A 22,847-nucleotide genomic window follows, 5' to 3' on the forward strand; every position below is an offset into this window, starting at 1 on the left:
TGGGTGTCATCGGCTGATGCAGCCGGAATGTCTTTAGCAGCTTTAGCTTCAGACTCGGAGACTGGAGGCCTTGGTCCTTTGCGAAGCCTGCGTAACGCTGGCGACGCCTGTGTAGATGGAGTTGGCTGGGCCTCAAAGTCATCTTCTTCTTGTGCTTGTGGGTGATCAGCCATGATGCATCCTGAGCAATTGGCGTCAGAGGACGACCAATGCTGATGAGTTCGCTGTGCGTAAGCACAGGCGATGATACCTGTTGGTGCTCGATCTGAGGAAGAACTGCATCATCTTCAACATGGTCATGGTGACCAATGTCTTCAGCAGCGGTGGGATCAGCTGCTGGAAAGTCTTCAGCTTCATGAGCCTCTGTGAAAGCAGGCTCATGGACAGTCAGTTGGCGCTCTTGATGTTCAGGCAGGGCGAACCATGGAGATGGGTTCAACAATTAAGGGCTCTGTGGGAGCAGCCCGTTCCTTCTTGGTCTTCCGCTTCTTCTTGAGGGAGCAGCATCAGAGGCTTCAGAATGTTTTCTCTTTCTGGCTTCAGCCTCAGCAGTCCTAGTCTTCTTCAGTTCTGAAGCGTTTGACTTGGCCTTTGGCTTCGAGCCAGTCATGCTAGTTGGGAAGACAATGGGATCTGCTTCCTGCCTTGGTGCGTTGGGTTCAGCCACAGTGGGCTTCTTCTTCTGCTTAGCAGCCATCCTGGGATCAATGCCCGGACGCCCAAGGGCCTTGCGCTTCCCACCCTCGTTGTAGCCTTGCACACACTTGTCAGCCAGGCTCTTCATGCGCTCACGAGAACCCTGAGCTTCTGCACGTTTCTTGAGAAAGGCTTCTTTGAGCTCGTGCAGCATAATCTTAAAGTTTTTCACCTCTTGCACGCTGAGCTTGGCCATATGCTTATTGAACTGAGCTTTCTCAAAGTCAATCTTTTGCTTCAGTTCGATGATGCGCTGAGAAAGAGTTAGCTCTGAAGCAATGGCGCCATGGAAGGCGACATTGAGGCCAATTGGAAGTTGCAGATCTTCGAAGCTGAGGTTGGGCGTGTCAAACCACTCATCAATGAAGTTGTGGATGATTGCCACGTCAAAGAGAGGCAGATCATTGAAGATTTCTGCTTCTTCTTTGCTCTTGATCAGTTGCTCAAGAGCGTCATCTACAAGATCTTCATCACTGGACAGATCAATGACATCGTTGCGCAGAATAGCAGCAGCAATCAGTTATTGGCTGGTGTGTGGCAGAGGCATCTTGACTTTCTGGGGCCTGGAGATGCGTGACAAATCTTCAGACTGCACACTGTCTTCAGGAGGTGCAGTAGCCAGTGGCTTCGCCCGTGAAATTTTTGGTGCAGAGGCAGGCTTTGAAGCTTTAAGCCGCTTCAACTTCTTTGGCTTCGGCGCTGCAGGCGCTTCATCTGATTCAGTGTCATCTGCAGGCTCATTCACGGCTGTCCCTTGAACCACGATATGAGTGATGAGACCTTCCAAGTTGTAGAAGGGCCCAAGAAGATTGGGTTCAGCTTCGCGAGTTCCATCGGCACGGGGAGCAGAGGGACCAGGGTTGAAGTATAATCCCAAAGACTTCTTGTTCTTCTTCGCTGAGTTCTTGGCAAACTGGAAGTTGCGCTTGAACAGATTGTCGTCATGACACCATAGTAGTGACGATGGGTGTGCATCTGCAGGCTGTGGCCCACGGACCATACAGGGATAGAAGCCTTGTTCAATGGCTTCTTCTCTGGACCTGGATTGAAGATTCTTGTATAGGATGTCTCCCCACGGTCGCTTGATGGCATTTTTCTCAGCATATTCCTGGGTCACAAACCGGTATTTGAACCATTGTTCTACCCAATATCTTCGAATCCATTGGATTCGGGTCTTGCGCTGATTGTAATCCTCTTCAAGATCTGTCTTGTAAAGCTCTGAGAGGTCATCAGGCAAATCTCTTGATGTTCCCCCACGACGCTGTCTGCCACCCTTCCTTACTGATTTCTCTGCAGCCATGAACTTCAAACTGAATGGCTTCAACACGTTCAAAGGCTTCAAAGGCTTTCGCTTGCTGGACAAACAGGAACTGGCTTCGGGAGAATTTATATGATACTGTAAGAATTCTGCAAATGAATGCAGACTATGAGAACCAAGGGATTCTCCCATGGACATGTACCTGTGACAGCATTAAGGTGCGAGGGAAGGGGAAGAGGTCATATGCATTCTGAGAAGATTTTGAAGATAAATCAGTTTAGAAGACATTGACCTCATCGTGCGAAGACATTCACTCATAGATAAGGAGTTGGTTCCAGATTTGTACGAATCCACGGATCAGTACAAGTGAGGAATCTAACTACTTTGTGAAGCATAAGTGAATATACTAGGCATATTATGAGATGCAGTATGAAGTGGATCCAACATGTGTGAACAAAAACCACTTGTGGTAGAAAGTGACGAATCTGTAGGATCAAAGGGGCCGTAAAAAAAGAGGTTTTTATTTACCACACAAGGAACTGCTAGACGGAGTGGAAGAGGAGGCCGAGCAGTTCGATCGTCCGTGCCCTAACTTGGTGACAGAGGACACCTACGGCGACAGCGGAGAAGACGATGTCCGCGGTCAGCGTGAAGACGGCGTCGGAGAGGTTGCAGCAGCTAAGCGCTTCGTCGCCGGCGTTGTCGAGGGCTAGCGGTGGCGCTAGGGTTCGTGCGAGAGTGGAAGAAGAGATAATGACTGTGGTGTGGCGTGTATTTATAGGGACAGTGCCTGGATTGTCGGGTGGTCGTTCCCACTTCTCCGGGTTTCAAGTGAAGGAATTAGCATTGAAAGCGGACTAAATGTTTGTCTCTGTATTTTCTGCTAACAAGGACGCAGAGAAGACATTTGACAGTTTCAAGAGAATGCATATGACTTGGAGAGATAGAGTTTGAGGTAGAAAGCATGGAGAGGTTAGGGTCCGATCACATTCACTTAGTTCAAAAGATTCAACAAGAAGACATAGCTATAAGTGAATGTTGTAGAGGACAGAACACTACTAGTATATATATATATATAATCAACATAGTGAAGATAATCATGAAGACATATTGAGATTGAATCCAAACCAAATGTGAAGACATTGCGAGGTAACGCCATGAGTGAAACACTTCAAAATAGAACGTTTGGTGGTGGCGTTACCCACCGTATAGGAAGTATTAGACCCAGACACGGCGCACAATTATCGTGGCGCTCCGAAGTCAAATTCCACATTAATGTATTCACACTTAGAATGTATGTCTTCATTGATTGAAGATATACGTTACTTCGTGTGTTGCACATCTAAGTCATCAATATGCATAAGTGTTAGGACGTGTGCCTGATCACAGGACATTTGAGGATTTCAAGATATTTAGCTCACACCGTAACTTGCAAAACCTCTTCTCATCCAAGGGCTTGGTGAAGATATCTGCCAATTGCTCTTCAGTGTTGACATGAATGATATCAATGTCTTCCTTCACAACATGATCTCTGAGAAAGTGATGACGAATCTCAATGTGCTTTGTCTTCGAGTGCTGAACTGGGTTGTTGGCAATCTTGATGGCGCTTTCGTTGTCGCAGTAGAGTGGCACTTGCTTCAGATGAATGCCATAGTCTTTGAGTGTTTGCTTCATCCACAGAAGCTGAGCGCAGCAAGATCCAGCAGCAATGTATTCAGATTCAGCAGTGGAGAGAGATACACAGTTCTGCTTCTTTGAAGACCAACATACAAGTGATCGTCCCAGAAAATGACATGTGCCTGATGTAGACTTGCGATCCACCTTGTCACCAGCATAATCAGCATCTGAGAATCCAACTAGATCAAAATCTGAGCCCTTTGGATACCATAATCCTAGAGTTGGGTTGTAAGCCAAATATCGAAGAATTCGCTTCACAGCTAAGTGATGCTATTCCTTTGGTGCTGTTTGGAATCGAGCACACATGCAAACACTAAGCATGATATCTGGCCTAGATGCACATAAATAAAGCAAAGACCCAATCATGGAGCGGTATACCTTTTGATCGAACTCTTTACCATTGTCGTCAGGACCTAGATGATGTTTGGCTGGCATTGGTGTTGTGAAGCCTTTGCAGTCTTGCATACCGAACTTCTTCAGGCAATCTTTGAGATACTTCTCTTGAGATATGAAGATGCCATTGCGCTGTTGGCGTATCTGAAGACCAAGGAAGAACTTCAGCTCTCCCATCATGGACATCTGATATTGCTCTTGCATCATATATCCAAACTCTTCACTGTACTTCTGATTGGTGCAGCCGAAGATAATGTCATCCACATATATTTGGCACACAAACAGTTCACCATCATATGTCTTCGTGAAAAGAGTGGGATCCAGGGAACCAGGTATGAAGCCTTTGCTCTTCAGAAAGTACTTGAGTGTGTCATACCAGGCCCTAGGGGCTTGTTTGAGGCCATATAGTGCCTTGTTGAGCTTGTATACCATGTCAGGATGTTTTGGATCTTCAAAGCCAGGCGGTTGTGCAACATACACTTCTTCTTCAATCTTGCCATTGAGAAAAGCGCTCTTCACATCCATTTGATATAGAAGTATGTTATGATGATTTGCATAGGCCAACAGTATGCGTATGGCTTCAATTCGAGCTACAGGAGCAAATGTTTCATCGAAGTCAATCCCCTCTACTTGAGTATATCCTTGAGCAACAAGACGAGCTTTGTTTCTAACAACTTGACCATGCTCATCTTGCTTGTTGCGGTATATTCATTTGGTGCCTATTATATTGTGCTTCCGAGGATCAGGACACTTAACCAGTTCCCATACATTATTCAGCTCAAACTGTTGAAGCTCTTCTTGCATAGCTTGAATCCATTCAGGTTCCATGAAGGCTTCTTCAACTTTCTTGGGTTCTGTTATTAAGACGAATGCGAAGTGCCCACAGAAATTTGCTAGCTGTGTTGCCCTTGAACGAGTGAGCGGACCGGGTGCATTGATGCTGTCAAGTATTCTGTCAATCTGCACTTCATTTGCAACACGAGGATGTATAGGGCGAAGACTTTGCTCTTGCTGATCTGCGTTGTTGTTTGGAGGAATATCTTCATGCTGAGCATTGTCTTCATGTTGATCAGGTGCTGAGATGATGAGTTCTTCTTCAGGATGAGCTTCAGAAGGCATAATCTCTCCAGTTCCCATAAGCTTGATTGATTCACTAGCTGGAACTTCATCTAGCACATTTGGCAGTTGCTCTCTTTGTGAACCATTTGTTTCATCAAACCGCACATCCACTGTTTCGACCACTTTGTAATGGAAGAGATTGAAGACTCTGTAGGAGTGTGAATCCTTTCCATATCCAAGCATAAAGCCCTCATGTGCTTTTGGTGCAAACTTTGAGGTGTGATGTGGGACCTTGATCCAGCACCTGGCGCCAAATACTCTGAAGTAACTGACATTTGGCTTCTTGCCAGTAAGGAGCTCATAAGATGTCTTGTTCAGAAGCTTGTGAAGATAAACACGATTGATTGTATGGCATGCAGTATCAATGGCTTCAGGCCAGAATTTTCTTGGAGTCTTGTATTCATCAAGCATCGTTCGGGCCATCTCAATGAGTGTTCTGTTCTTGCGTTCGACGACGCCATTCTGCTGTGGCGTGTACGGAGCTGAGAATTCATGTGTGATGCCCAAGGTATCAAGATATGTATCAAGGCCAGTGTTCTTGAATTCAGTGCCATTGTCACTTCTGATGTGCTTTATCTTGGCGCCATAGTTGTTCATTGCTCGATTGGCGAAGCGTCTGAAGACATCCTGCACTTCAGACTTGTAGAGGATTATGTGCACCCAAGTATATCTAGAATAATCATCAACAATGACAAAGCCATAGAGACAAGCAGTAGTAGTAAGAGTTGAGTAATGAGTGGGACCGAAAAGATTCATGTGGAGCAGTTCGAAGGGTCGAGTTGTTGTCATGATTGTCTTCGAGGGATGCTTGGCCCTCGTCATTTTTCCTGCTTCACAGGCACCGCATAAGTGATCTTTCTTGAACTTGACGCCCTCGATGCCTATGACATGCTTCTTCTTTGCAAGGGTGTGGAGGTTCCTCATGCCAGCATGCCCTAGCCTCCGATGCCAGAGCCAGCTTTCTGAAGTTTTTGCCAGAAGACATACGGCAAGTTGTGGTCCCGCTGAGAAATCTACCACGTACAAATCATCTTTCCTATACCCTTCAAACACTAGAGACTTGTCAGATTCCATTAGAACAAGGCAACGATATTTTCCAAACATCACGATCATGTTTAAATCGCAAAGCATTGAGACATACGTTAAGTTGAAACCAAGGGATTCAACAAGCATGACTTTATCCATGTGTTGATCCTTTGAGATTGCAACTCTACCTAGACCCAATACCTTACTTTTACCAGTGTCAGCAAATGTGATGTGACTCTTGTCGGATGGACGTAAGGTTGAGTCCATAAGAAGGTTTCTCTTGCCAGTCATGTGATTGGTAGACCCACTATCAATAATCCATTCTGAAGCTGCTGGTGTCATACCCTACAGTGCAGTTAGGGGGATAGGCTTCACGAAGAGAATTGTGAAGCAAAAATATTTGACGAACCAGTGGGTTATGAAAGCTTAGATCGAGATTTGGACTGATAGGGCGAGTAGCAAGCGATTCAGGAACGAAGTACATAATAAGACCATTTGGGCATTTGATCTTGTGCCCTATAAGATGTTTAAGGTCCCCAGCAATAGCGTCAGACGATTTTGGTTTTCTACTGGAGACCCTTCCCTGCAAAAGAGAGTTAAGCTTTCTTAGCCACCCACATCTTCAAGGATGGCTTAGAAGCAATAAGTCTAAGTGCAGCATCTGAGAACTTTGGTTTTGGAGCCCTAGCAAAAAGTCTTGCAGGAGGACAATAGTACTCATAAGAATAAGCAGAATAGTTCTTGGCCTTATGAACATGGCGGTTTGATGAACCGCGCTCATATTCATAGGACTGAGTATGGCTTCCCTACAAAACATTTGCGTTAGTGCGACTCAGGTGAGTCCTCTGTCTGTATGAAGCCTTTGGACCGTATGAAGACTGTGGTCTGGGGTCTGTCTTCTTCACCTGTGTTGTCATGATGACATTCACAGGAAGATTCTCCAAACACCTTTTCGACACCCAGATCTTCTTCATAGGCGGTCCATTCCTGCAGTTAGTACCAATATACCTGGCAAACACTTCACCATTCTGATTCTTAAACAGTTTATAGTTTGCATCAAAGGATTCATCAATAACAATGGGGTTAGCACAAATGAAGCCAGATAGAGTGGATGGATATGCTGAAGGTTCCTTTGCAGCAACCCATGTCATTTTGGGGTACCGCTCAGGTTTCCAGTAAGAGCATTTTCCTTTCGAACCCAACACCCTCTTTCCTAGGGTTTCGGTTCAGGATCTGCCTTTTGAGGACATCACATAGTGTCTGATGCCCTTTGAGACTTTTGTACATCCCTGTTTCAAGCAATGTCTTAAACCTAGCATTCTCATCAGCAATAGCACTGGTATCCTCAGCAAAGGGGTTAGTTCCCACATCAACAGTTGAAGATATTGCAACAGTAGCAGCAGTAGAACATTCAGCAACAGAAGTAGCATTATCACGCTCAATGCATTTAAGACATGGTGGTTCAAATCCTTCCTGAGCTGAACTGATCTGTTCGGCGTGAAGCGACTCATTTTCTTTTTGAAGATCTTCATGAGCCGCTCTCAATTTCTCAAGATCTTGCTTCCTTTGAAGACAATCATAGGAAAGCCTTTCAGGAGCTGTTGAGAGCGTTTCATGACGACTTTCAAGTTCCTCATACTTAACGTGAAGATTTTTTATGTCTTCAATTAAGGACTGAGATCGAGTCATTTTAGCGTCTAACAGATCATCGCTTTTATCTAACAGTTTTTAAATGTGTTCCATGGTTTTCTGTTGTTCAGTTGCAATTTTAGTGAGTGTTTTGTAGCTGGGTTTGGAACCACAGTCAGAGTCATCGTCACTAGATGTTTGATAGTGAGTAGTGCGTGTGTTTACCTTGGCACCGCGTGCCATGAAGCAGTAGGTAGGAGCGGAGTAGTCCTTGTCATTTGCATCAGTATCGGTGATGGAGTCATTGTCTTAAGTGTTGAAGATGGACTTGGCAACGTATGCTGTAGCCAGACTCGCAACGCCAGAATCAGACTCCTCCTCAGACTCCACCTCCGCCTCCTCAGAAGGGGACTTCTCCTCTGAATCCATTTTCTTGCCAACAAACGCACGTGCCTTGCCAGATGAGCTCTTCTTGTGTGATGAAGGCTTGGAGGAAGACTTGGAAGAAGACTTTGAGTATTTCTTCTTCTTCTTGTCGTCAGAGTCATACTCCTTGCTCTTCTTCTTCTTCTTGTTCTCATTGTCCCACTGCGGACACTCAGAGATATAGTGGCCAGGTTTCTTGCACTTGTGGCATGATCTTTTCTTGTAGTCATAAGCAGAAGCTTCATCATTCCTTGAGCTTGATCATGAAGACTTTCTGAAGCCTTTCTTCTTGGTGAATTTTTGGAACTTCTTGACAAGCATAGCAAGCTCCTTTCCAATGTCTTCAGGATCATCAGAACTGCTGTTAGATTCTTCTTCAGATGAGGAGACAGCTTTTGCCTTCAAGGCACGAGTTCGCCCATAGTTGGGACCGTAGATATCTCTTTTCTCAGAAAGCTGAAACTCATGTGTGTTGAGCCTCTCAAGTATGTCAGGCGGATCGAGTGTCTTGAAATCAGGGCGTTCTTGAATCATCAGGGATAGGGTGTCAAACGAACTGTCAAGTGATCTCAGGAGTGTCCTGACGACTTCATGCTTGATGATCTCAGTAGCACCGAGGGCTTGAAGCTCATTTGTGATGTCAGTGAGTCGATCAAACGTGAGCTGGACATTCTCATTGTCATTTCTCTTGAAGCGGTTGAAGAGGTTGCGAAGGACACTGATTCTCTGATCTCTCTGGGTTGAGACGCCTTCGTTGACCTTGGATAGCCAGTCCCAGAATAGCTTAGATGTTTTCAAAGCACTCACCCGGCCATACTGTCCTTTGGTCAGATGACCACGGATGATATTCTTGGCAGTAGAGTCCAGTTGAACGAACTTCTTGACATCAGCAGCAGTGACACCTTCTCCAGCCTTGGGAACGCCGTTCTTGATGACATACCATAGGTCGACGTCAATGGCTTCAAGATGCATGCGCATCTTATTCTTCCAGTAGGGATATTCAGTTTCATTGAAGACGGGGCATGCAGCGGAGACTTTAATTATCCCTGCAGTCGACATAGCTAAAACTCCAGATGGTTAAACCGAATCACACAGAACAAGGGAGTACCTTGCTCTGATACCAATTGAAAGTGCGTTATATCGACTAGAGGGGGGTGAATAGGTGATTTTTATGAAAGTCTTCAATACGTGAAAGTTTCGAAGACAAACGATAGAAATAAACCCATTACCATGCAGCGGAAGGTAGACTACACTAGGTAAACTATAGTCAAGTATTCAATGAAGTGAAAGCACAATGACTAATAGTAGCTAGGTAGTAAGGATTAGGTAGGAAGATATTATGAAGCCAATCAGAACAAGCAGTCACTCAGTGAAGACAAAAGATAGTGCAATTATACAATGACTTCACAAGGACCAACAGTAAGTAAAGGGAAGGGAAGAATGAAACCAGTGACTCGTTGAAGACAATGATTTATTGGACCAGTTCCAGTTGCTGTGACAACTGTACGTCTGGTTAGGGCGGATAGGTATTTAAACCTGAGGACACACAGTCCCGGACACCCAGTCCTGAACACGCAGCTCAGGACACCCAGTCCTCACCGTATTCCCCTTGAGCTAAGGTCACATGGACCTCGCCCAATGACTCTGGTAAGTCTTTAAGGTAGACTCCCAAACCTTCACAGACTTTGTTCACCGGCGATCCACAATGACTTTTGGATGCTCAGAACGCGACGCCTAACCGGCTGGAGGATTCACAGTCCTCAAGTGTAATAAGTCTTAAGATCACACAAACAGGAAGACTTAAGTGATGCCTAACACTCTTTGGCTCTGGGTGGTTAGGGCTTTATCCTCGCAAGGAATTCTCTCTCAAAGGCTTCGAGGTGGGTTGCTCTTAAACGACAAAAGCCGTACTCTAACTCTGAGCAGCCAACTGTTTATGGTTGTAGGGGGTGGGCTATTTATAGGCATTAGGAAACCCGACCTGATTTGTCCGAAATGACCCTGGGTCACTAAGGAACTGACACGTGTTCCAACGGTCAGATTTCAAACACACACGGCAACTTTACTTGGGCTACAAGCAAAGCTGACTTGTACGACTCTGGACAAGATTTGCTCTCATAGTCTTCACTCGAAGACATAGGTTTTGGTTAAGCATCACTTCAGTCATTCTGACTGTTTCTCTTGGACCACACTTAACAGTACGGTGGTTCCTATGACTCAATAAAGAAGAAAAAGAACTACGAAAGATCTGAGTCTTCGAGCTCCATAGGCTTCATGCGATGTCTTCTCTTGTCATAGTCTTCAATGTGAATATCTTCACATACCACCTTTGACATCAATGTCTTCATACATTTTTAGGGGTCATCTCTGGTAGGAAAACCGAATCAATGAGGGACTTCTACCTGTGTTATCCTACAATTCTCACAAACACATTAGTCCCTCAACTAGGTTTGTCGTCAATACTCCAAAACCAACTAGGGGTGGCACTAGATGCACTTACACTGCCCTTCGCTCGGCGAGGTGGGACTAAACATTTGTGCACCGCCGGTGTCAGTGCACAACCATTAGTATCGGTTGGTGGCTCCAAGCGGTACTAAAGAGGGTCTTTAGTACCGGTTCGTGGCACGAACCGGTAATAAAGGGGTCGTTTCCCGCCCCTTGGCCTGGCGAAAATTGGCCTTTAGTACCGGTTGGTGGCTCCAACCGGTACTAAAGACCCCTCCTATATATACGACACTTACAAAAAAATCAGTTTCATCGACCACCAGTACTTCTTCTCGATCCAACTTCTTCGCCGTGCCCGTCGCCCATCGCGCGCCGCCCTCGCCGCCCCCGCCGCCTGTCTTCGCCGTCACCGCCGTCGCCCATGCCACCCGTCGTCGCCCTGCCACCCGTCGTTGCCGTCACCGCCGTCGCCCCCGCGCGCCGCGCCCGTCGTGCCGCCGCCTCTCACCCCCGCCGCGCCCGTCCCCGTCGTCGCCCGCCGCCGCCCGTCCGCCGCCACCCCCCGCTTGTACACACACACACATACACACACAGACTCACACACACACACCACACACCACACACAGACACATACACACACACATTGTTTTTACTTATTTCCTATTTTCTGTTATTTAGATTAATGTTAAATAAATTACGTAGATAATAATGTTAAATGTTAATGTTAGATGAATTATATGGAAAAGATGTTAAATATTAATGTCAAATATATTTTACATGAATTAGAACAAGTTGAACTAGTTGAATTAGTATAGCTAGATATTAATTAGGTATATATATGAGATTTGAACTAGTTGAATTAATATAACTAGTTTATTTTTAGTATGAAAATTAATAGAACAAGTTTATTTTTAGTAAGAAAATTTAGGTATATGAGATTTGATGATCTAATCAAAATATTACTATATAGAACTACCTACTTTATTTTAGTAAGAAATTAATAGAACTAGTTTATTTTTAGTAAATGCTTAGTTGAATTAATAGAACTAGTTTATTTAGTTGAATTAATAGAACTTGTAAGTGTTTAATGTTTCATCTATATATGAACATATGTTAGATATTAGATATAAATTATATGTTAGATATATATTTAATTTAGTTATATGAGATTTCAGTATCTAATTAACATTTCATTATATAGAACTAGCTACCTTATTTTTAGTAAGAAAATTAATAGAACTAGTTTAGTTGAATTAATTAGTTGAATTAGTTCAATTAATTAGGTATATTCTTTGTAAGTGCTTAGTTGAATTAGTTCAATTAATTAGTTGAACTAGTTGAATTAACAGAATTAGTTGAATTAATAGAACTAATAAGTGTTTAATGTTTCACCTGTGAATATAGGAATGTCGTCTGACGACGAACACGATTTCATTATGTGCGAATACTGCGAAGACCAGCACGGCCTGTGCGGCAGAAATTTTCTAGTTGATGATAGGCGCTTCAGCATCAAGTTGGATGCGAACTTCGAAGTGGATACATTAAGTCACAACGACAAGTCTTTTTTCGTAATTAAGCATGACTTATGCTTCATTTGCTTCACCTTTTAATTTTAATTTTTCACTATTCTACTAGCGTATCCCCTGTCATGCAAGAATTTTTGTCTTAGATAAGATAGGTTTCAGTCCTAACAAAATTATGGAGGTAAAAAGAGTTTACTTGAAGATCGAGCATGGTTATACCTTAACGTCAAATTATACAATGCAGACACATACACCTATTTTGAATGCAAAACTTGGCAAGCACTATGCAAGGCTTATGCATTTGAGCCTGATATGGTTATCACCTTTGATATTCGTCCAGAAGATGATATTGAAGGTAATAGAGACATCTGGGTCGATGTGCAGACGCCTCCAGTTCTACCATTATGTGAGTTTCTCAACCATATTTATGTCTTCGATATGAGATTATTTGAACCAGTTGAATAATTAATAGATCTCAATTTATATTGACAGCTTACTTCCAATCAAGCAAACATGTCCGGCGCTTGGTAGACAGGACCATCCACTGTCCCGGGGCTGAACTAAACTGCGAGGAGACAAGTCATTATGTTTCATACCTTGAGGATCTTGATGCTGTCAAGACAAATTTCTTTCCTGCACTTAAAAATGTTAGTACTCAAAACGTGCGACCAATAGTGTTCGTACTGAACTACGGTCACATATATTTAGGAAAGATGGTAAGATTTCTACTATTTCTCCTCAATGCATCTTTTGCATACATTATTTTTTAAGCTAAACTTCATTAATAAGTATGTTACTATAAGATGTTCTTCAACAGGGACTCCCGATGAATGTTGTGCCTGATTGGATCGAGACTAAAGGTAACATGAATATTGTTAGCTTACGGCCAAGATATCCTACAATGCACTTTAGTGCATTCAGGATTTCTAATAGCGAGGAATGCTTAATAGTAAAAGACTGGAGTAAAATTGTGAACGATTACAGAGAAGTACTAGGGGGCAACAATCAGAAGCGCAAACCAAGATTAGGAGACAGGTTCATCTGCATGCTCCAATATGATGAATCAGCAAAGCTATACATGTTCTATGCTATTTTACCTGAGAGAGAGCAGCAGGAGTGATTAATTAGCAAGTTCATGCTCTTAGTACTTGTTCTCTCATGTCCGTGTTCTTTGTCCTGAACTTAATCTCAAAGAGTGATGCTTTTGTGGTGTTATGAACGCTTATAATATCATTACCATGTTGAACTCGATGACATCTTTGCTATGAAAACCGTTGGTGATGATATATATGATGCAAGAGTTTTTATATTAATTAATATGATGATGATGATGATAAGTTATTATATCATTTATGAAAGAAATTGCATATTAGTTTCAACTGAATGGATTCTAGCTAAGTGATCAAGTATATGCCATATCCATATTACCTCGACCACTTAAGTAGGTGATCAAGTATATATAATATGGATATGACATATACTTGATGACTTAGCTAGGTTCCACACGCATCCAGTCAAACTAATCACCTAATGATTTAACAACTCATTATAATGTAAAACAATCACTAAATTAAATTGAAAACACAAAATTAAAATAAAAATAAAAAATAAAACCAAAACACACCAAAACATCTAGTACCGGTTGGTGTTACCAACCGGTACTAATGTTCTACGCGCCCACGAAGCTGACTCGTGTCACGTGGTTGCCCTTTAGCACCGGTTCATGCTGAACTGGTATTAAAGGAGGGGGGGGGGGCTTTAGTGCCTACAATTTAGTGCCGGTTACCGAACCGGCACTAAAGGCCCTTACGAACCGGTGCTATTGCCCGGTTCTGCACTAGTGAAAGTAAACTTGCCAAAAAAAATGTTCGTTTGCCATCCCCTTCTAAGCTGACATTCGTCAGATAACATTTTTGTTTGTATATTCCTTACAACATGCATGCTTACCGTGGGAGTGCATTTTTCAAAACGTAGCGTGAGTGCATTTTTACATGTACAATAATTAGAGAACGAGAAATGTTATCGTGTTAAGTTTAACTTTTTTCTGAGGATGTGTTAAGTGGTGACTGGCATCATTAATCGGGTGAATTCATCTCAAGTGCGACGTGGACTTGCTTGAGCTTTCCTTTCGGGCATATGTCATCCGTTAGGAGTTACCACTAGGTTTACCATTATGGAAGCCAGCTACGTTCTGAGCTCAACCGAAATGCAAACCCGCTTCCATTCATGCATGAACGCCATTACGCACTACACACCGCGGGGCGCTGCGGGCCGGCAAGGAGCTGTTCGAGACGGCTGGTATGCGTGACGTTCCTGGATCCTGCATAGTAGACCACAGTTCAACTCCCCCGTGTCAACAGTTGATGCCATCACGGTGCGGTGTGATGCACCATTGCTGCTGCTACATGCTCGTGGCCCCGGTGGACGGCCGGCCGGTCCGCCGGTGGAGACAGCCATGACGACGGACTGACTTTCTCTGGGTAGGCGTGATGCATGCATGGATGGCTACAGAGCACCGTAAATGCCCTCCACCATAAATACTGACCATAATGTGCCGCCCTACGTTAGGCCTCCCTCTAGAATGGATAGGGGATTTGTACTGGCTGGGCGTGAACAGGAATGATCTGATCCGGCCATTTGATCATGACGTACGGTAGCTTAGGGCATCTTCAACAGGTTGTATGTTAGTCTTCTTGGTAAAATGTTCATGTCATCAACTTACAAGCTATCATACAACTACTTCAATGAATTGTATGTAAGTTATCCAATAGATGGTGAGACAATAAATGTGATTGCTCTCTATTTCATCTTGGAGCTTGTGCAAAGGTTGTTGGTTAATCAATATACAACTTTGCTCTCTCTTCACATTTAATACATGCCATATCATCACTATGTCCTAGGTAGCAAATTTACCAACACCTATCTCACAACTGTTGGAGATGCCTTTAGTGAAAAATAATAATCATATCCATAAGTTTCGCAAAACTGTGAAAAACCAGTAATTATGACTTTAATCTTAAAATCTACTGAAACTCTAAAATAATACTATGTCATAAAATTCAAGAATAAAAAAAATACAGAGGTTGAGAAACAAAACTGTCACTTGTTCAAAAATTTCACAAAAGTTTTTGAACTACACCCTCCGTTTCTAAATATAAGTATTTTTAGACATTTCAATGCGGACTACACGCGGAGCAAAATGAGTGAATTTATGCTCTAAAATGTGTTTATATACATCTGTATATATCTTTTATTGAAATCTGTAAAAAAAGTCTTATATTTAAAAATAGAGGGAGTAGTATATAAAGATATCAACCGAAGTCGGGTACGAACCAAGTGCACTAGGTGACCGTAGCTCAGATGGTTTAGTGAAAGGCGTCAATCTATTTTGCACATATCCTCACATTTTTTTCAGACTTGTGGTGAAACTAGCCCACCAAGGTTCATGACGCATACTTTGCACCGATCCTCGCATTTTTCTTAATTTATTTCAGACTTTCCATTGTTGTTTGTTTAGTGAAAGGCGTCAATCTCAAGATGTTGTGTCGGCTCAACATCTCAGTGATGCTAATAGGGATACAATGTGCATGGTGTGCGTTCATAGGGTGAGTTTATGTGCGTGTATATAAGCATTTGTGATTGTACCGTGTTAGAAAAAAGTACCGAACCCATATTGCCTACATGACTGTTGACGGTGTTTTGGCCAGTGATGCCTCCAAAAGTCATCAGAAATGTAGAGATACAGATAATGAGATTCTTTGGTTCAATCGATTTTTCATAGAATTTGTACGACTGGATTGCTTAGGACTTTTCTTACGTTGATCATTTTATAGGTTGAAGTGAACCTATGTACAAGCTGCCAGCTTGGCGAGCTACAAACAAAAAATTGAAATCGATGAATTGAACCTAAGTAAGTTTTCTCTAAAGAGATTACATTTTATAAGAATTCTAGCATCCACGCAAATCTATTGGAAAAAGATCAGCTGTTTTTTTTCCTTTGATGCAATAATAAAAAGTCAGACCCCTTAGGACTCGAATGAGCTTGACACTTCATTCCTATGTTTCTCTTGTTCCTACGTTTCTACATTTCTATGAATCAAAGAGGCTCTAAGTGATAATAAATGCAACTGAGGAAAGAAATCTACTGCAAATCGATCATTTCATCTGGGTACTAGTGGCTGGATAAACAAATATCAAGGGGCAAAAACACGCCGACACGACTGCAAGGTTTACTAGTGATAAAAGGAAAGGTCAAGTCGAGGAAGGTGAAGCGGTGAACAGAGCACCGATTGTTCAGAAGCGCAGTTGGAAGCAGCGCTGAAGCGTGGGCGGTGTGTCCTCGGAATGCTTGTCTGATAGGACATGCATGAAACCCGGAGGGGAGGGCAACAACATTCCCCGTAAAAACTGAAGCCCCGTTTGATCCAAGATTTGGCCACTCTACGAGACGTGAAGGGAAATTCCACTACTCGTTTCTCCGGGCCGCATGTTCTCCGGCCCTAGCGACGCGACGAGAGAGGTGTTGTTGCATGTGCTGGGGCAGTAGCTAGGTCCAAGTTACCACCGCTGCAATCACGTCGCCATATTTTCCTCTTTTCTACCTTGCCACACGGCTGCGACAGTGTGTGTGCATCAGTGTATGGTATGGCATGGCATGGCCGGTCGAGTCGAGTTGAAACAAAAATGGCAGGCACGCGCGAAGAAACCAGTTCACAACGACAACTATTATCCAACCGCCCGAATCAATGCGGGCACCAGATTCACGGGCCCACGCCAACTGCTCCATGCCCATGCAGCAGCCGGGGCGGCCTCGCTCCGGGCTGTACGTGCTCGTCTATCTATTGCCATCTTTCTGAAACTTTCTGAATCTCTGATGACAAACTCGCTTGCACATCAAAATTGATCCAAAGCGATCTCAGGCTGACAGATCACAGAACACTGTACATCAACGTGCTTGCTAGGTGCAAAACAAGATGTTGCACTCAAATATCTTTCTTACGTACCCACACTACACAAAAGAAGAGTAGAAACTCGAGATGCTACTAACACACGCAGCTAGTTTTACTACTGATCGTCTTGCGACAAGCCAAGACGGTGGAAACTCTCGAAGAGACAGACAACAGAAAGGGCAAATGAGCACTGATGATGAACACGCACGCAGGAGGCAGGACGCAGCATCCCATCGGCGCCACAGGTCTCGGGGTTCAGGAGGCGACGCGTGAGCTGAGGCCCAGGCATCCCATCCACAGGCTCCACTTCTGCGTTCAAACAAAGAGCGGTCAGCTCCAACCGTACGACAGATGCAGTAATTAGACATTCTTTTCTGGGGGCCGTACGTACCTTCCTTGGACGCCGGTGGGAGGCGGGCTCCGGCGGTGGCGCCTTGTACAGGTCCTCGTCGACGTGCCGCACCTGGTACCGGGCGGCGCCGTTCTTGGCCGTGACAGCAGCGTCCGTGGACGCCCTGGCGCGCTCCCGGGACACGTCGCCCTCCGGCCGCCGCCGCCGCCTCGCGTGCTTCTTCTTGGGCGTGGGATCGCGTGGAGGAGGCGAGTACCTGAACCACACGTCGCTGCAGGCCTCCGGCTCCGGCGTGGCGTAGCACGCTGCTGCCGCCGCCGCAGCCTCCGGCTCGTGGTGGTGGTAGTTGTAGTTCCACTCCCCGAACGCCGGCACGCGACGCCTCCTCGCCTTCTGTGAGAGACCGAGAGATAAGAAACCACAAGTCCACAAGCGTGGTGATCAGACCACCACCCCCATTCTTGGTGAGGTTTGTGCTAGTATGGATGGCTTGCCTGGTGGCTCGGCCGGCACTTACCTCCATCTGGTTCAGCACGGCACAGACAGGGGAGACAGAATGAGCTAGAGAAGAAGAAGCGAAGCTGGGGCCGGTGAGCGAGTGGGGCTACGTAGCTAAGCAGAACGGAATGGAAGCTCCTGCCATGGCTGGATGCGGGTGAATTTATAGCGAGAACCGGAGGAGCAACGCCGCACTAGCCACGCTTGTCAGAACGGACGGGTGCGCCCTCCGGTGTGTAGGGTTAAGTGAAGAACCGGCGATGTTTGACAAAGAGCGCGCGCGGGGGGACAGGGGGGGGCGGCGGCGGCGGCGGCGTAAAACAAAAATTAGCAATTCAATAAAAAGTCAAAAATTTCTGAAAATATTTTTGAAATAAACTTGACCTTTCATTGTACTAGTGAGAAGAGTTTCACAAAAGGAAAATTCCTCTTTGACTTCTTTTCAAAAAAAGACAAATTTTCGGTCAAAATAGCGTGAATAGTGACCTATAATAGCAAATAAATTTTATCTTTTTCGCTGTGAAGTCAACGTTGGTTCTTTTTTGATGAAAACTTATATACTAGTGCATAAGTAAGTCAAGTTTAATCTAAAAATACTTTTAAACTATTTTGACTCTTTTTAAATATTTTTAAAAAGTATCCTATATAAAGTGTATATACATGAGAGCCAAAGGATATTTCCACGCTGCCTCACTGTGGCCTGCAGCGAGGCGAGCTCGCCAGCCGGGGCGCGGCCGGTATGGTGTGGCCGGGCGTGGCCCCTGTTTGACGCGCGACGCATGCATCGGGCACCGTTTTCTTTTCTGGCTGCGCGTCGCGCCGGGTTCGCCGGCGACCCGCAGCCATCCTGTCGCGCCCGTGTGTTATTTCCACGCCATCATTACTGGCTGATTAGAAAATCTGACTGAGCATCGCGAAGCTGGCAATGTCCTGCTACCGACACGTTGACAGGATGGCTTCTACCACAGGTTTTCTACTGTACTCCCTCCGCTCTTTTTTACTCCACATTTCAAATTTGTGTCAAGCTAAACTTTACAACGTTTGACCAAAAAATATGTCGACTTCAAACTTTACAACGTTTGACCAAAAAAATATATTCCGTGTAATTATATTTCGTAATGACTCTAAAAATACTGATTTGACATTGTGAATATCAACTTCAGACAAAACTTATACACACACTAAAAGGACAGAAGGAAATAATTCTATCGATAACAAGACAGCACAAAGGACCAACCGATCATAACATTAGGTCCTCTATGACTATAAACAATGGTAACTTTACTCTCAAAATGTACATGGAGTGAGAGTAGTGTTGTAGGATTTTTACTCTTACTGGAAATGCAGGGCTTGGGCTTGCCCTTAGAGCATTTTCAATGGGTGATGTAAAACTTGGTGCCCAAAAAAATACTTGTAGGGCAGAAGAGAGAAGTTTTGGGGCACGGTGGCCCTGGTTTTTTCTTTTCAGATGCCCAAAAACTGATCCAATGGTTACGAGGACGAAAAGCGAATCTGATGGTTGTCCGGACACCGAACTCAATTCTCGTCGGCGTAGCTCGCTGAGACCGGGGCCGTCGTTGGGCCGCCTAGGGATGGAAGGACAAGGGCCCGGAGGAGGTGTGACCAACTCCAGCGGCGCTGTGCGGCCCGAGTGCCGAATGACATCGCAGCTCAGTCATTGTCAATACTCTGGTGCTCTATGAAAGAAAAGTGATGCATGCATGCATGCATATTTTTTTTCGCTTCCATTTTGCACGTATACATAGATGTACATTTAGTATTTATTTATTTATAAATTATTGATAAACAAATTATCACGCTACAGAAGAAACCGTAAAGACACTAGCTAGATTGACTCCAACACAGTTCTTATATCATACAAACTCCCGTAGCATCGCGCCTGGCAATCGTTTTGTTCTAAAGACCGCGAGTTCAAAGTTTGAATTTGACTAACCCTGTAGATTTTTGCTTGTCAACGAAGGGACCCATCACGACGCGGCTGTCGTGTGAAGTATGATGCAGCTTAGCTGCTGGCAAATGCACGCGGTGCACAGCCGGCCGGTCCCGGTGGTGGAGACAACCACGACGATGGACCGACTCTCTCTAGGTAAGCGTAAATGCTTGGATGGACGGCAAATTAAACAGCACTGTAAATGCCCACCATTAATACCATAATGTATCACCCTACTTTTTGTCTCTAGATGGTCATAATCTGCAGTAGCTTTGTTGGAAAAAAGGTGTAGGAAATCAAGCATGCATGAAGAAGAACACATACACACGTGAAAAGTTGATAGAAAATATATGATCATTGCCGTTGGGCAAAAAAATACTAGAGTTTCTACACGCGTCATAATTTTATTTCTGTAAATCAATATAGGACGAAACTGCTTTTGGATGCTGAGCTCCATGGAGGCCTCCAAATGCAAAATGCAAAATTCATGAAAATTCAAGTTTTTTCCATTTCAAAAAATTCTAAAATAATACATAGATACTAGATGAAGGCATAGTGCACAAGTATGTAATTTTTCAGAACGAAATACGTTGAAATGCGGGCTGTGGAAAAAAGACAAATCTGGAGCTTTTTAACACATGATATTATTCATCCCCTCATACCAGGAATTTGTCTTTTTTGTATAGGTCGCATTTCAACGTATTTCATCATTAAATTTTACACACATCCCCCTCGTATCCTGAGAGTGGATTTTTGGAACATGGGTGTATTGAAGGACCTTATTCTAAATACTTTTAAAATCCTATTTAAAGTTAAAAAAAATCCCAAAAAGAATTCTATGTGACCATATAGATGTATATTACATATGTGCGAAGTTTGGTGATGAAATAAGTAAACACGTAAGCTATACAAAAATGACAAAATGGTGATTCCCAAATAGTGAATAATACATGCACTATTCATCTTTCCAAAACCACGATTTTGTCATTTTTGTGTAACTCACATGGTTACTTATTTCAGCATCAAAATTTGTACATGTGTAATATGCATCCATATAAATATGTTGATTTATTTTCAGAATTTTTTGAAACTTTAAAACAGCATTTTGACACTATTCAAGATATAGGGCTCCAATGCACCCGTCCTCCAAAGTGACTTTTATTCGTATGCTTGTTTACTTGTACAACTTTTTTCAGATTTTTCTGAAGCCAAATTTTTTAATTTTTGATTTTTTTTCAAAAAATCGGCGTCCATGGAGTCCGAGAGCTAAAACGCCATTCTCGTTTTAGATCAACATTAGCTTACAGAGGGAGCACTATACAATAGCTAAATTATGTCAACTGTTGTGAGGCACTGTACAGTTTGTATTGTCAAAGAAAACTCAATATTGATAACATGAATCTTAAAATGTTTTGAAAATTCTTGAAAAAATATGACATAGATAATAGATGTTCAAAATCAAAATTCAAAACACATGCCGAGAAACAAAATCGACACCATATAGAAACTTGTGTAATTTGGACGTTAAATTTGGCATATTATCGATACTGAAGTTACTGGCAGTGAAGGCCACTAGTAAGAAAATATTACTGCGATGTCCAAACATAATCATCCAATATATCAATCTTTATGTCTCGACCATTTCGAGGCTCATCGTCATGTCCGTGATCAAATCCGGGACTCCGAACTATCTTCGGTACATCAAAACACATAAACTCGTAATACCGATCGTCACCGAACGTTAAGCATGCGGACCCTACGGGTTCGAGAACTATGTAGACATGACCGAGACGTGTCTCCGGTCAATAACCAATAGCGGAACCGGCATGCTCATATTGGCTCCTACATATTCTACGAAGATCTTTATCGGTCAAACTGCATAATGATATACGTTGTTCCGTTTGTCATCGGTATGTTACTTACCCAAGATTCGATCGTCGGTATCTCAATACCTAGTTCAATCTCGTTACCGGCAAGTCTCTTTACTCGTTCCGTAATGCTACATCTTGCAACTAACTCCTTAGCTACATTGCTTGCAAGGATTATTGTGATGTACATCACCGAGAGGGCCCAGAGATACCTCTCCGACAATCGGAGTGACAAATCTTAATCTTGATCCATGCCAACTCAACAAACACCGTCGGAGACACCTGTAGAGCACATTTATAATCACTCAGTTACGTTGTGACGTTTGGTAGCACACAAAGTGTTCCTCCGGTATTCGGGAGTTGCATGATCTCATAGTCATAGGAACATGTATAGTTATGAAGAAAGCAATAGCAACAAACTCAACGATCATCGTGCTAAGCTAACGGATGGGTCAAGTCAATCACATCATTCTCTAATGATGTGACCCCGTTAATCAAATGACAACTCATGTCTAGGAAACATAACCATCATTGATTCAACGAGCTAGTCAAGTAGAGGCAAACTAGTGACACTCTGTTTGTCTATGTATTCACACGTGTACTAAGGTTCCGGTTAATACAATTCTAGCATGAATAATAAACATTTATCATGATATAAGGAAATATAAATAACAACTTTATTATTGCCTCTAGGGCATATTTCCTTCAGTCTCCCACTTGTACTAGAGTCAATAATCTAGATTACATTGTAATGATTCTAACACCCATGGAGTCTTGGTGCTGATCATGTTTTGCCCGTGAGAGAGGCTTAGTCAACAGGTCTGCAACATTCATATCCGTATGTATCTTCCAAATCTCTATGTCTCCCTCCTTGACTTGATCACGGATGGAATTGAAGCGTCTCTTGATCTGCTTGGTTCTCTTGTGAAATCTGGATTCCGTTGCCAAGCCAATTGCTCCAGTATTGTCACAAAAGATTTTCATTGGACCCGATGCACTAGGTATGACACCTAGATTGGATATGAACTCCTTCATCC

General features: G+C 43.5%; 1 protein-coding gene across 1 annotated transcript; it reads right to left on the bottom strand.

The window, feature by feature from the left end:
• Nucleotides 1–17,095: 17,095 nt before the first annotated feature.
• On the bottom strand, nt 17,096–18,186 carry LOC125556360. The gene is made up of 3 exons (XM_048719113.1): nt 18,011–18,186; nt 17,533–17,886; nt 17,096–17,450 (listed from the first exon to the last, which is right to left on the bottom strand). The coding sequence occupies exons 1-3, from the start codon at nt 18,014–18,016 to the stop codon at nt 17,397–17,399; spliced, it is 414 nt and encodes a 137-aa protein (XP_048575070.1). The 5' UTR covers nt 18,017–18,186; the 3' UTR covers nt 17,096–17,396.
• Between the last annotated feature and the right edge of the window lie 4,661 nt (nt 18,187–22,847).

The sequence above is a fragment of the Triticum urartu genome, chromosome 5 (assembly GCF_003073215.2).
Source record: "Triticum urartu cultivar G1812 chromosome 5, Tu2.1, whole genome shotgun sequence".
Lineage (NCBI taxonomy): Eukaryota > Viridiplantae > Streptophyta > Magnoliopsida > Poales > Poaceae > Triticum > Triticum urartu.